Below are 15,090 nucleotides of genomic sequence, written 5' to 3'. Positions count from 1 at the left end.
AAAGATACGCCATCAACGACAACACCCATCAACAGAACATTAAAAACTGAATGGAGTACTATGGTTTTCATGAAACAAGTCTTTGAAAAACATGCTTAAAACAAAGGAGACTTACCAGAGAAAAATAAGAAGAGGTCACATGAAAACCGCAAAACAAGCAACTGATGCCATTTTGCTCAACCTGACTGGATGGAAAACGATCGACATACCAGGATGCCCTTTCACTGGATGCTGCTGCAATTTAGCGGATTTTTTGGTTAACTAACTCACAATAGGGAGGTGGCCATATCAGGCACATGGCCATAACAGGAGCACCCACCTTAGTTTCTTCTAATTGTGTAATAGTCAATTAAATCCCATTCGAATTTTGATTTTCTCTAGATAAATCAAATCCTCTAGTGAGATTACTGTTGAAAAATCCATAGTGACAGTGGTGGCGGATAAGGTTGCATTTGGGGTTTTTCTCGGGGCTCTTCCGTTTCCCTACATTAGGCATCCATAATATTCCCCGAACGCGTGTGACACAACTTGCTGCCGTTGCTAAACATGTAGCGTAAGATGTTGAGATTTTTTAAACATTTTATTCATTTGATACTTGAACATAAACATTTCACGTTAAAATACAATTAGCTAATCAATCCAAGTAGGATTCAAAGTCTCGTTCGAATTCAACAAGTACTTTTCGCTAAACCTTAGACCACGCCGGTGGCAGGTCGAACGAGAAACGTTGGACTGAATAAATGTTGGAGTTGTAGCAGGCTTTTAGATTAATACGTTATGCAAATGAAGAAAACTATTAAAAATCCAGATGGATATCGCCCTAGTAATATGCTAATCTCACGCAATCCCGTTAAGGTGAACTGAATCTTATCACGCAATACCTCCGTCACATAACAGCGGTTAGTTGCAACGTAATTAATGTTGCACTCATTTCTACGCGTTAGATCGTGAGAACACCACTGCTTGTGCACTGAATGTCTAACAATTTTGTTGCAATGGATCTGTATCATTCACTACACTCTATTGAGAATGTAATGAGAAGCAGAAGATCCCCATTTTCAGGAAGAAATGCGAACATGAATCTCTCTGCTTGAAGAACACCGATGTCCCCCGGTTTTGAGGTCGCATAAAAGTAACATAATTGTTAATAGAACTCGGATAAGTATGAAAAGAAGAATTACTGTCCTGCTAATGAATATCTGGACAAACATTTACTGAAATATAGAGTAAATATGCAATTACAAATATTATTACTGAAGGGCATGGGCCAATAACGTGCTAGGGCACATTTTTACGTCTTCTTAGTTGACAGCATTCATTCGTCGCTATTCAAAGACGACCAGCGCTCCGGTCGACCTTTAGAAAACGTTTATGCCAGTCATAGACCTACGTTTTTTTCATTGTTGCTTCATCGTAAGCTTCTTCAAGAATTGTTAATGTCCCTGAAGAAGATTTTGTGCAAAAAAAAAAAAAAACAGTATTTGATACTGTCGCGTTGTTCTGTATCCTACATTGTGAAAACAAAGACCGAATATCACAGAAACAAAAGCCAGTATTTGCCACACAACGACTGTGGTCATGAAACTTCTACGGAAGTGACGTCATGAGTGATGCCAACACCAGAAACAGAAATATATCACACAACATTATTCATTTCCGCAAAAAAAAAAAAAAAAAAAAAAAATATATATATATATATATATATATTCCGGAAACTTTTTGAACCGAGTATATATTTAGTTTTTTTTAGTTGATTATTTAACGACGCTGTATCAACTACTAGGTTATTTAGCGTCAATGAGATTGATGATAGGGAGATGGTATTTGGCGAGAGGAGGCCGAGGATTCGCCACAGATTACCTGGCATTCACCTTTCGGTTGGGGAAAACCTCGGAAAAAACCTAACCAGGTAATCAGCCCAAGCGAGAATTGAACCCGCGGCCATGCGCAACTTCAGACCGGCAGGCAAGCGCCTTAACCGACTGAGCCACGCCGGTGGCTTATTTAGTTTTAAATGCCCACTTGCTTAAATAGGAAAATATATACACTATACGAATGACATATGTACACTCTTAGACAAAAAAAAATGACCGGGCTCCAGATTCTATGTCCGATTCGGAAGACTTCGGGTGCATTCGTCAGAGCATGATACACACGCGTACGAATTTCTTCTGTCATAAATGTTTTCAACACTCCACTACCACCACTATATGATGATTATATAACATGCTTCTTAAAGAAAAGAGTCATCGTCTTTCTCTTATAGCGTAGTCGGTAGCATTGTGGTCTTGTGTTCGAAAGGTTTCGAGTTCGAATCTCAGTCTATACTTGTTTTTTCATTCTCATTTTTTACTTCTTGTATACTGATAATATTCAGTATTGTGAAATAATTAACAGAAAGTTAAATATTTACAAAGGGCAAGTTAGATAATAATAGAAATCCTTTCCCTTGTATATTGTATTTAAAGAGACTAAACGAAATCTTCTCGGATAAAAATAAACAAAAATAAACCTTAAGTAAAAGAAATCCTTCTCGGATAGGAATAAGCAAACATAATTCTTTTCTTTGTATTAAACAAAATAAAGAAATACATCTCGGAGACCAATAAACAAAAATCAAAAGACAAGAAATTCAATACCGGGTATGTAATCCCACCGCATCTATAACCGCCTGCATCCTGCGGGGTATGGATGCTATCAGGCGTCTCAGGCGTGAAGATACACGATCTTATACGTCCTCGATAATATTCCAGAGTGCATCTTTTGTGGTCGGCAGACGTGGCGTTGTATTTATCATCGCGTTAACAGTTTTCTCCACCTCCGACCACACATTTTCTAGGACATTCAGATCTGGTGAACAGGGAGGTCATTCTATTTGTCTGATATATGGCCTCTCTGAAAACCATCTCATGACCTCGACACATGTGTGAACACGATGATTATCCTGTTGAAATATCCGGAAGCATAACATTTTCCAATAAGATCTTGTATTGTTGGGCATTAAGATTTCCGTCAAGCCGCCATAAAACACCTAGACCGTCACTGAACATCCAGCCCCAACATGGAACAGATACACGGCCACTGGGAAAGCAAGTTGTCACATGCGTAGGATCATATCGGGATCCCCGTGAACGGTAGACTATTTGCCGCCCGTAATTGTCAGAGGAAAAAATAACTTCGTCTGAAAATATTACCTTATTCCAATCGAAATCAACATTTTCCTCTGCAAATGCAAGGCGGAATAATCTGTGGTCATCAGTGACGCATCCTTTCATTGCTGTCACTCTTGGATAACGTCCTACGTCCCGCAGACGCCTTATGACAGTGCGAGAAGATCCAGGGAAGCGGGCATTTACTTTAATTGAAGAAGCAGATTGATGCGCAGAACTATGTTTATTTTCAGAAGTTCCGGATGTCTCTAAATAAATTACACCTCAATATAGAAATAAACAACTCACGTCCTTACAGGGTACACGATCTTGAATCGCCTACACAAGAAGCAAGGCTGTTACCACGGAGCTATTACAAAGTAGATATGTAACGGCACTATTTATGAGTGTAGCCTATATCTGGAACGCATTGGTTTTGTCTTTAACATTATTCATCTCGTTTTTGCAATACTATTAACATTACGATGATGATGATTATTATTACTATTATCATCATCATCATCATTATTTGACTACTATCACTACTACTACTACTACTACTACTACTACTATTACTTTTAATAACTGAACAATACTCCTTATGGAGAAGGGCGAAGATCCAAGAACTGAGCATCTGTTTTAATTCAAGAGTAATTAGGAAGAAGTCTCCGATATTACTGAACGTTTTTGTTTAATTTTTCAACTAATCCAAACTCCTGTGCACGTTAATAAATGTATCATTCGTTTCCAGCTAGAGAAAAAAATAAAACGAAACAAAAAAATATATAGTCATACTTAGGCGGATACGAACCCGGGTTTTCTGCGTGGGAAGTCACAGTTTTACCACGGAGCTATGACATACACACCGTTGTTTGCCGACATAAGAGTATGTTCTTGGATCTCGCTGGTTTCGTCCTTACTACTCTGATTTTAGTCTTGTATATCAGGCGCACAGCCGAACGGAACTTACAAGTAAACCTTCACCTGAGGTAAAAAACAATGAAAATGAAACTTATATTTTTGGAATCAGCATAATAAAATATGAATAATCCTAAAATTTCGTAACTCGACTGCAGTTATCAAGTGCGATACACAGCGCAGAACACGAGGCTTCAAGCAGCAAGAAAACATACTTTCAACTAGCGATTAATGCGTAAGAAGGAAAAGATGATGTGGTCATCATGTTACTTAACGCATCGTATTCCAGAATCTCATTTGTTTTTATCCAGAAACATATGTCGCACAACAGTGATAGCTAATACAAAATGTTGGAAACACAAATTGTCAGTACACCACCCGCACTTTATACAGGCTGATTTTGCACATATCGTACATATTCCTTGCACATTTCGGTTACAGTACTCTGTAGTGTTTTGAAAACGTTGTCCACTTCTGGATCCCAATTCAGCTAAAACCCAACCATACCCATGCGCCTGTGGGAATCGTGGAGAAGGAAACTTCTGGTAAACAAACGACTGTAGTTTCAGTATATTGTTGCGTTGTTGTAATGTATCAGATGAATCATCAAAATCTACATTGTGAGAAATGTGTCAAATCATATGCTTATACATTCGAAAAAAGTACCTGTCCAAAGATTGCAACTCTTAAGTCGTATTGGTGGTATGATTTTAACTACTAGTTTTTCAAGACCATAGTCTCCTTCTTCTAACAGTTGCTTAATTGTATTTTCGTCGCAGTGGACACCATACGAGTCCAACAGCAGAAGATTGCAAGTTGCAGAATTAGGAAGGAATATTTCTCGTAAGAATTGTATCTATATTTTTTTGGTCATTTTTCCCGACGAAGTCCATTTTACTACAAGGTTGTCACTCTGGAAAATGCGTTCCGCAACTCTTTGACTTATACCTTTCGGTTCTTGGAGAATAAGTAGTAACTTTGGCATCAGTTTTTCAGCTTTAGAAACCACCAGCGTTATAGTGTAGGAATGTGTAGTTGTCCCCTTGGATTGCACGACACCATGCACTTTACTGGTTCCTTGACGTTCTAATGTTCTGCCGAAAGGCATTTCCTTATGGAATCCACATTCGACTGTATTAAACACTTGGGCATCATTGTACATGTCCAAACTGTCCAAAATCATACCACCAAACACGACTTATGAGTTCCAATCTTTTGACAGTTGACTTTCGTGTGTTAACCAAGTGAATTTATGCTTCATACTGCTCCATGACCTATGGTTAAACTTTTTCTTTTTGTTTGTCGGTACACCTGACAGAATCCAATACTCTGTTACTTCACATTTTTCTTGAAAGTCAATGACTCGGGATGTTTCGGGAGGGGACAGAGCGTATTGAGAACCGGAACTTTGTGAAGTACTTAATTCCTCTTCTGACGTAGTATTTGTTTTTTCAGTCTCCCATTCTCGTACATGAGGCATGACATTGTCATCATTTCATGGTTCATTTTCATCAGTGTCCAGAGTATGACTTTCTTCAACTGCTTCCGATTCATAACTCTTTAACAAGTCATATATATCATCAACAATTTCAAGTTCCTTCCGCGATATTTCACTGTCTCCTTATAACCCTCTTCATTTAGTTTATTCAAAATTTTAATCACTATATTCACTGGGTTCATCTTCTTTAGCTCACTGCACATAACATTACACAATAAACTTCAAGGTACAAACTAGCTGACAGCAGTACTGTCTTCGCTCTCGCGTCTAGCATTGCTGTGTGGTATAGTTGTTTGCAATCTAAGTAGCCCATGTCAACTTGATCTTGATTGGTCGCGATCTCTGGTGTTCATTGTGTTCGAGTTGTAAAATTTACATATTTTGCATTGCTTTTAATGCTTAATCGAATGGTAATAAAGGTAAGTCTTTGTTTTTTTACCCCACCTGAAGGTTTACTTGTTAGACAAATTTTCGCTTCAAGAGTCCGGTCATTTTTTTTGTCTAAGAGTGTACATCTAATTAAACACCAGAATTTATAAATGAATTTAAAAGTCATATTCTGAGATTATAAAGAACGTGCTTTGCGTCAAACCCAAAAAATGAAAGTTTTTTTTTTTTTTTTTTTTTGCACAGCGTCAAATTGTTTTTTGTTTTTTTTTTGTTTGTTTTTTTTTTTTTTTTGGATAATAGCCCAAGAACTAAATACGATATCATTCGCAACATGACAGGCCTAAAGGAACTGTTACGAAACGAGTAATACATAATGAGAAATTACGTCCCGTCTTCGTTACGCTCAATTTTCAAAATGTATCAGCCTCTTGCAATATTAATGACAAGTTTCAGAAATCTTATTTCACTGGCACGCAAACGATTTTCATCTGTGATTTATCTCTCAGTTTCATGATTCAGGTATTGAACATTTCAGATATTAAAACAAATTAAAACGTGTTTTACTTCAACAGAATTTGCGAAAATAACATCTCGGAAAGAACTCTCCAAGTATTATCCAGCACAAAACTACTGCCCTATTTTATGTAATCAAATGCGGCAAGTCGTAGCGAGAATGGAGTCTCTCAGAGTCAGAGACACTTCTGGTTACACTAGGTAATTAGTTTAGCTTTCTAATGCATCCAGTTAAGTCTCTCCTTTGCCCGTCTTCCCAAGTTAAGGATCCGTTTCTGTGTTGGAGAACGTAATTATAACAATAAGGTGACAATGTGAAATATAGTTAACAGAAGATATTCCACAAGATTCTGCGGAGCAGAGAACTGATTTCACACACTGGGTGTATTATTATTATTATTATTATTATTATTATTATTATTATTATTATGGAAACATAAAAATTGGAAATATATCCTTCGAAGAGGTGGAAAAATTCAAATATCTTGGAGCAACAGTAACAAATATAAATGACACTCGGGAGGAAATTAAACGCAGAATAAATATGGGAAATGTCTGTTTTTATTCGGTTGAGAAGCTTTTGCCATCTAGTCTTCTGTCAAAAAATCTGAAAGTTAGAATTTATAAAACAGTCATATTACCGGTTGTTCTGTATGGTTGTGAAACTTGGACTCTCACTTTTAGAGAGGAACAGAGATTAAGGGCGTTTGAGATAAGGTTCTTATGAAAATATTTGGGGCTAAGAGGGGTGAAGTTACAGGAGAATGGAGAAAGTTATACAATACAGAACTGCACACATTGTATTCTTCACCTGACATAATTAGGAACATTCAATCCAGACGTTTGAGATCGGCAGGACATGTAGCACGTATGGGCGAATCCAGAAATGCATATAGTATGTTAGTTGGGAGACCGGAGGGAAAAAGACCTTTAGGGAGGCCGAGACGTAGATGGGAGGATAATATTTAAATGAATTTGAGGAAGGTGGGATATGATGATAGAGAGTGGATTAATCTTGCACAGGATAGGGACCGATGGCGGGCTTATGTGAGGGTGGCAATGAACCTGCGGGTTCCTTAAAATCTACTTGTAAGTAAGTATTATTATTTGTATTTGTCTCTAATTTTAATAATCATTTGTATGCACTGTTTTTATAATTCCTTGTTCACTGTAAATCTTGTGCTAACTTTTATCTTGTGTTGAACTGTTATAGGCCCCAGGCTGTTGTAGAGTACAATAAATATTAGTAAATAAATGAACAAAAATTATTACAATTATTATTATTATTATTATTATTATTATTATTATTATTATTATTATTATTATTATTATTATTATTATTAAGTTACACAACGCAGAGCTGCATGCATTGTATACTTCACCTGACATAATTAGGAACATAAAATCCAGACGTTTGAGATGGGCAAGACATGTAGCACGTATGGGCGAATCCAGAAATGCATATAGAGTGTTAGTTGGGAGGCCGGAAGGAAAAAGACCTTTGGGGAGGCCGAGACGTAGATGGGAAGATAATATTAAAATGGATTTGAGGGAGGTAGGATATGATGGTAGAGACTGGATTAATCTTGCTCAGGATAGGGACCAATGGCGGGCTTATGTGAGGGCGGCAATGAACCTCCGGGCTCCTTAAAAGCCAGTAAGTAAGTAAGTAAGTATTATTGTTATCATTGTTCTTAAAATTAACTGAACTCATTGGAGCTATCTAGAAGCACAGTACTCAATCAATCATAGAACAATCTACTTGAAAATGAATTAGATAAATTGAATTAAATTCTTCGTTGGAAAGAAGATGAATTGGGCAATTAAAAAACCAGAACACATTTGAAACCTAGTTCGAAATTAGGTTTACATAAAAATAACACACTTTTCATAAGAATATTCTTATTATGATTGCCGTGACGAAACTTGAATTCAATTGTTCGATTTCGATAACGAATCCAATACTATTGAGCTATTTTTTTAGCGAATTATTGAGTTTTATTCCGCAAATGTGTTTCTCCAATTGCTCTTTTTTGTGAGAATGAGAATTTGTCTTCAGAATTATTATAAATTCAAATGAGAATTTTCGAACTCTTTGAGAAGAGTTAGAACTCTAAATGACGTAAAGTATGGGTCCTTTAATATAACTTTATTTCGTAAGCTTGCTGAAGACTTTAAGAAAGTCCGTTGCGTGGTAAAGAAAAGAATGTTTTGGTAGAGAAAAATCTGTAGAAAACATCATTTTGCAACAAGTCCGGAAAATTAGTGAACGCTCCGAATATGCAAAATAAGCAGCGACACAACTGCTGATGCGTCATTCAAGTACGGCAAATTCCCGGGAGAAAGCTAAAACTGTATTATTATAAAATGAAATCCTTTAAAACTCAAAGACGTCAGAAAGGCGATTGCTGCCAACTTCACTTCACAATATTGGAAGAAATCCAAAGTAACCCGGAATGACTAGATCAACTTTTGTGGACGGACGCATTTCGACTTAAACGGAGCTCACAATATTCATTACTGTAGAATCTGGTCGATATAGAACACTAATGCTGTCGTTCAACAAGGAACATGTAACATGGAATAATTATCTGGTGTGGTTTCACATCCCTTATACATTCAAGTTATTAAAATGCCATAATGTCAATTAGCGAACACCGTTATGTGATATTTGATTTAAAGAATCTTGAAACTAAAAATATTGTCCTCAGGCAAGGCGATGCCTCATCTCACTTTCATCATTCATAAAACTACTGATAAAATTTTGAGAGTCATACCATCTGGCCAGCAGACACAAAACCGCTGATTTTTGCCTGTGGGTTATCTACAAAACAGTTTCTATTTTTCGTCTTTGCAGTGTTGGACTAAAACGATAAATTAATCGAAAGATCTACATTACTTTGCAAAATATTCTTCTGAATGCTGTGTATAGCATGGAAGGAATACTATTAATAAATAAAAAAACTTAATTAGTGGTCATATTTGAATTCTGTACTAATGATAACATTTAACATAAATTAAATAGTGTTATAATTTTATATAAACAATCAAAATAAAGTTCCAGTGAATTTAAAAGTACCGGTACCCTAACTTTCAATAATTATCCCACGCATAAAGATAATAACCATCCAATATACAGCTTCGATATTTCAGTAATATCGAAGCCCTATCCTTTTAATAGGCTAACAGCTTGGAACATCCCACTCAACCATCTACAACTTGTTGACTCATATTATGTTTGACCAAGTAGAAAATTTCAAATGTTTGTTTACTACCAATAACAAGGTCAAGGATAAGATGAATGCAAGAATTCAAAATGTCAGTAAATGCTTTTATGAATATTCTAAAATGGAAGATATTGTGTAGAAAAGCAGTTTTACGCATATGCAATAATTAATCAATAATCATCCCAACCCCAACTTACGCTTGTGATACATGGACACTAACGAGCAACAAAAGAAAATATTTAGAAGGATTTTTGGAGCAATAATTTTCCTTCTATCACAATAATGGCAAATATTAAGACGTGATGAAATTTTCCAGTTATATGAAGAACCAGACATTGGAGCAAAAATAAAACAAAGAATACTTCGATGGATAGGCCACATCAGATAACTAGGAAAAAGAAAAAATGGGCAATAAAGAAATACCAAGAGGAAGAAGACCGCTAAGGTATCTTCGGGTGAGATATAGAGATTGAGAAAAACATATTCTATTTTCAAATTTAAATAACTGGAAATATATTATTTATATTATACTGATACAGTCAGTCGGCATCACGCAGCGAAGAACTTACATAGTTTATGAAGCTGAGTGGTGACGAGATTTTCTTACTGCCAAATTTTTAAAATGGTCCCGAGGTTCAACCAGCCTCCTATCAAACTGAGAAGCAGGTAAGAAAAGGTGGTCGGAGCGTAGTGCCGACCACCCATCATCTCGTTCTAGTGCCAAGGTAAAGAAAGCATGCCTTCATGGCATGTAGGGAGCATACATTTACCTTTATTGAACGTAAAAGGACACGTTTACAAATATCATCATTATCATATTACCTGTCATCATCATCATCATCATCCTTTTCTCACATCCTCCATGAAGCGTAGGAATCTTCAATCCGTTACGAGTCTAAGTATTTAAGACATCCTTTTTCTGGATTTATCCATATATCCTTTTGCTTGATCTGTAATTTATCTACTCTGAATTTTATTTCGTATAGACCTATACCTGATTTCGTCGTCTTATACAATCGTCAAATGTTTTCATTTAAAAAATAAATACTGTATTCATTTTTAAGTGACTAAATCTATTACCTACAAAATTGTAGCATAAAACCTTAAAAGGAATTGGAGTCTTATGCAAATACGGCTCAGGGAATACATGCTACCAATAGATGTAGGCTTATTCTATAAATTTTCAGAAAAGCCAATACAGTAACTTCAACAGCTATGTACGCAAATCCTACTCCCAGGTCCACGCAGGCTAATGCCACTTGACCCCCGGGCAATACAGTATTATCCATCTGTAGCAGAATAGTGAGGGTGAAGGCAAATTCTAAAGCCTCAAACCTCAAGCTATATTGGCTAAGGGAATATACCCCCATAGATAATCACACATCTTCAGAGACATCAAGGTGACACTTTCACCATCGGAACTTTCCATACTCTGGTCTCTTAACACATTCATGGGAAAGTCAACTTAGTGGTAAGAATCAAGAAGAAAGGTAGGACGGATCATCACATACAATTTTACAGTGAAATGTGTCTATATTCGAGAAAGAAAAGACAAAAATTATAAAGTTTTGACATGAAAGTTATATTCTGACATTCCTGTATTTTTAAGGAGTTTTAAGGATGTTTTGGCGAGAAATCACTAGGGTCACGAACTAAGCCAAATTAGTATACCTTATTTGACTAGTTTCAGCTGCACTCACTGTTGCCAACATATCGCCCTACAGTCTCGCTAAGTTATCAACAAAAAGTAGCTAAATCTCTCCAAAGTTTGTCAAAAAATCCCCAGAAATGTCGCTAAAAATTAATAATAAATATCACTAAATAAACATTAGAAAAACATACATATGCGGAGAAAAATACAATTTCCTTGTCGTCGTCCTCTTCCGCGGAATCTGGTTGTGTTGTTGACGGCTGTGATGTTGAGGTGGAAGGTGTGGGAAGACCTGATTGTGAATACACTGCACTTGATCCAATCATTGACAGTACACTTTCTGGCAAATTATAAGTATGGGAATTTTTACCTAAACGTTTGACCACAATTTTTTTTTGTGAAATCTAACACTTTTTAGATATATATCAAAATATATTAAAACCAGCAAAATCTACAGTTTCATTTGCTTCACACGAACTGTCGGCACAAAATTCCAAAACTCAACTGCCTGGGGCCGGATCGGAGTGGAAAATCTCCGCGTTGCGGGGAAGAACCAAGATTACATTAGCTGCAGCTCGCGACTCGTCACGTGTCAATCAAAGCTGCCACCGTTTATGGGTGTTGGAGCAATAGCTTTGAGAGACAGACCTAACCGTGAGAATCATTGAATCAGCATCTTTCACTCCTGATCACTGATCACAAATATATGAGAGCAGGGCTTTCACGTATGTATCATCATTAGACTACTCAGTCATGCACCCATGCCTATTCTAAAACTAAGAAGTGCATGACTTCAGTTTAATGTTTTAACTTCAAAGAAAGGAAAAAGTGGAAGACTATAAAAATCAGCAGAAAAGTCGCTAATCGTATTTTACAAAATTTGTCGCCGAGACTGATTCAAAATTCCCTAGATTTAGCGACTTATCGCTGCACTGTTAGTAATCTTCAGAACTAATTTTTTCTCCTCACATTTCTTAGCATAATTTTCTAAATATCGACGTTCACATTCTTCGTTCGATTCTCACAGTCAGTGACATGTTACAACATGTCTGTTTAGGAACTCTGCGATATTTACATGCAAACGATAAAACATATAGTACTTCATGCAAATCTAATCTTTCAGGTAAAGTTTCCTGTAAAGCAGATTTGAATCTGCTTTACAGGAAGCTTTACCTGAAAGATTAGATTTGCATAATATATACGTCACTGTGTACGTTAACAGAAAACCACAATTTCAAGTCACACAGAGATTGTGTGCACTCGATGTGGGTCTCTGGCGTTCGTCAGCCCACGCGAGTTGTGTGGATATAAAAGGAAAAGTTGAGACGGTGTCGGGTGGAGTTCCCGGGTAGCTCAGTTGGCAGAGCGCTGGTACGTTCAACCAGAGGTCCCGGGATCGATACCCGGCCCCGGAACAGTTTTTCCCTTGAAATTATTCATATAATACTTCATATTGACGACGATCCATTATAACTACGTGGAAATAACGAAAAATATATATTTTACAATGCCGTATACTGTCATAAAATCCCTATTCACAAGAAAACTTTCATAACAAAAAAAGACTGCTAAAATTCTGTCAATATGACATATACCGCTATAAAAACAAATCATTTCTTATATCCATTCTATAAAGGCAGCAGAAGAACTAAAGTTGCAATGAACTGTGAATTGATCCAAGACTCACCTCGAGGATCTCGTCGCCGACCTGGATGCCGCCCGAGCGGAAGGCAGCTCCGTTGGGGTTGAGGCCGCACACGAACACGGCCATGCGGTTGCGGTCCTTGTGCCCCGCCAGGCTGAGCCCCAGGCCCTGCCGCCCCCGCTCCAGCTGCACGGCCAGCACCGAGTGCCCCAGTGACCCGTACTTCTTCTTCACCTTATCTGCAACAGAACGTCGTTACACTGTATCGCCACACAAAGACTCTCTTTCAGCAACGATCTACGACGTAACAACTATTTAAAGTCTTAGGAAGAAAGCAGTCACAGATCAATATCTGAAAATATGTAAAAATATCGTACGAACGAAATCATTGAAGTACTAAATTCTTTCAAACACTTACAAACATAAATTTACTATTAATATGAAGTTAACAGGAAGGACCTATAGGAATGATCAAAATTATTATTTTTTTATTTTTAGCCTAGAAATCTTCATAGTGTTGACTACAGTATAAGACATACAGTAGCGCAACTCCGACATCTTTTTTGCAAACACTTGACAGCTCATGCGACAGTAGCGCTCCAGCGGCAGGCAAGTAAAATATAGAGTACATGATAACACAGCAGAGAAATGATACGGTGTAGTCTATTTCATATTTTTATGCTATACAGTAACTGTATATTATGGTTCTTATTAATTTTATTCTAGAAACCTACAAGACTTTTATACCCAGTCAATCTGAAAAAGTTATGAGTTCGAGAAATTGAGAATAAACTTAAATCCTTTGAAGTCAATCATAGTTCGAGATATATAATTTTTCGAACCTGGATGGCAAATTCAGTTTATTTCTAAATACTGTATTTCAGACCATATACTCACAAACACAAAACCAAAGGCATGGATACAATACGTTTGTTTGAACCCAAGTGTTTAACGAGCATTGCTTTTAACCATAGTACTAATATCGGCCCCATAATTTATAATAAATTAATAAAGAAATATGCACATCTATTTACCTTCAACAATTTGAAATTTAAAAATGTAAGAAATTCGTTATCAGTAATGATTGATTTTTAGATGTTATTATATTGCAATTTATGCATCTATATTTATTATGTATCGAATCCTCCCCTGAGTACGACAACACACTCTTTTAGGGGAGTGCTAGAATATTGTAAATTTACAATCTCTTTGTATTGTATTTTTCTGGCAATAAACTATTATTATTATTATTATTATTATTATTATTATTATTATTATTATTATTATTTGAAATTAATCTTTCACAATCCATTATACGCGTCGAAATGGATAGCAGTAGGCATTTAGCAAGTGTGGAAGTTCCACGGACTCGCAGGACGCATGCGCAGTGAAGGCAGTTAGGTCACTGGTATCTGGAAAAATGAGGGAAGCTATTCTACCAGCTACCAGCGGGCTAACAGGCTAGGTAGCAGTCGACCGAACAGGTCTCGTAATGTACGTCTCCACTGCTTAACGTTCGAGCATTACTTACATTCAGGTAACCAGTCAGGCTACCAACTACCAGCCAGGCTTCGTCTTGCACGTACCCTAACGTGACAATTGACACTGAATAGGCTAACAGTAGGCAGTGGACAATGAGTAGCAGTAAGAATGTTAGTCCTACGTGCCGGTCGCCTTTTCCCCCAGATGATTATTTCTGTTAGAGACTAAAGTAACTCCAGGGCCATACTACGGCCTAAATGAGTAGATAAATGGAAAAAATCCATTAACTCTTCGGGAATCGAACCCAAGACCTCTGGCTTGTACTAGAACGCTTTAATAGATGTTATGAAAAAAATTCACAATAACAACGTGAATTACACATTAAATTATGTACAGTCGTACATTCTGATTTTAATTTATCCTGAAGTAAACAGATTGTTAGAGATCGAAGTCATTTAACTTTCAGTGTTTCACTGAGTGCTCCTTAATTTGTGAAGGCCACCTTACAGTCTTCCGAAACTCACTAACTATTCAGACATCAATGCCTCAACTTGAAACTAAGTAGAACACCGAGTTCTGATTCTAATTGCTAACAACTAGACAACTATACAATTGGG

General features: G+C 36.8%; 1 protein-coding gene across 15 annotated transcripts in view; it reads right to left on the bottom strand.

Annotated features, from left to right (window-relative positions):
• The window catches only part of LOC138699780 (multiple PDZ domain protein-like), a 1,065,748-nt gene that overhangs the window by 327,983 nt on the left and 722,675 nt on the right, over positions 1 to 15,090 (bottom strand). For all 15 annotated transcript variants that reach the window (XR_011332076.1, XM_069825918.1, XM_069825919.1 and 12 more), the window contains one exon: positions 13,034 to 13,230. Coding sequence is in view for 14 of the 15 variants with exons in the window: in XM_069825918.1 (XP_069682019.1) it covers positions 13,034 to 13,230 (197 nt within the window). In the remaining variant the exon portion in view is untranslated. The remainder of the gene's footprint in view (positions 1 to 13,033; positions 13,231 to 15,090) is intronic.

The sequence above is a fragment of the Periplaneta americana genome, chromosome 5 (assembly GCF_040183065.1).
Source record: "Periplaneta americana isolate PAMFEO1 chromosome 5, P.americana_PAMFEO1_priV1, whole genome shotgun sequence".
Taxonomy (NCBI): Eukaryota; Metazoa; Arthropoda; class Insecta; order Blattodea; family Blattidae; genus Periplaneta; species Periplaneta americana.
This window is presented reverse-complemented; position numbering and strand designations above follow the sequence as displayed.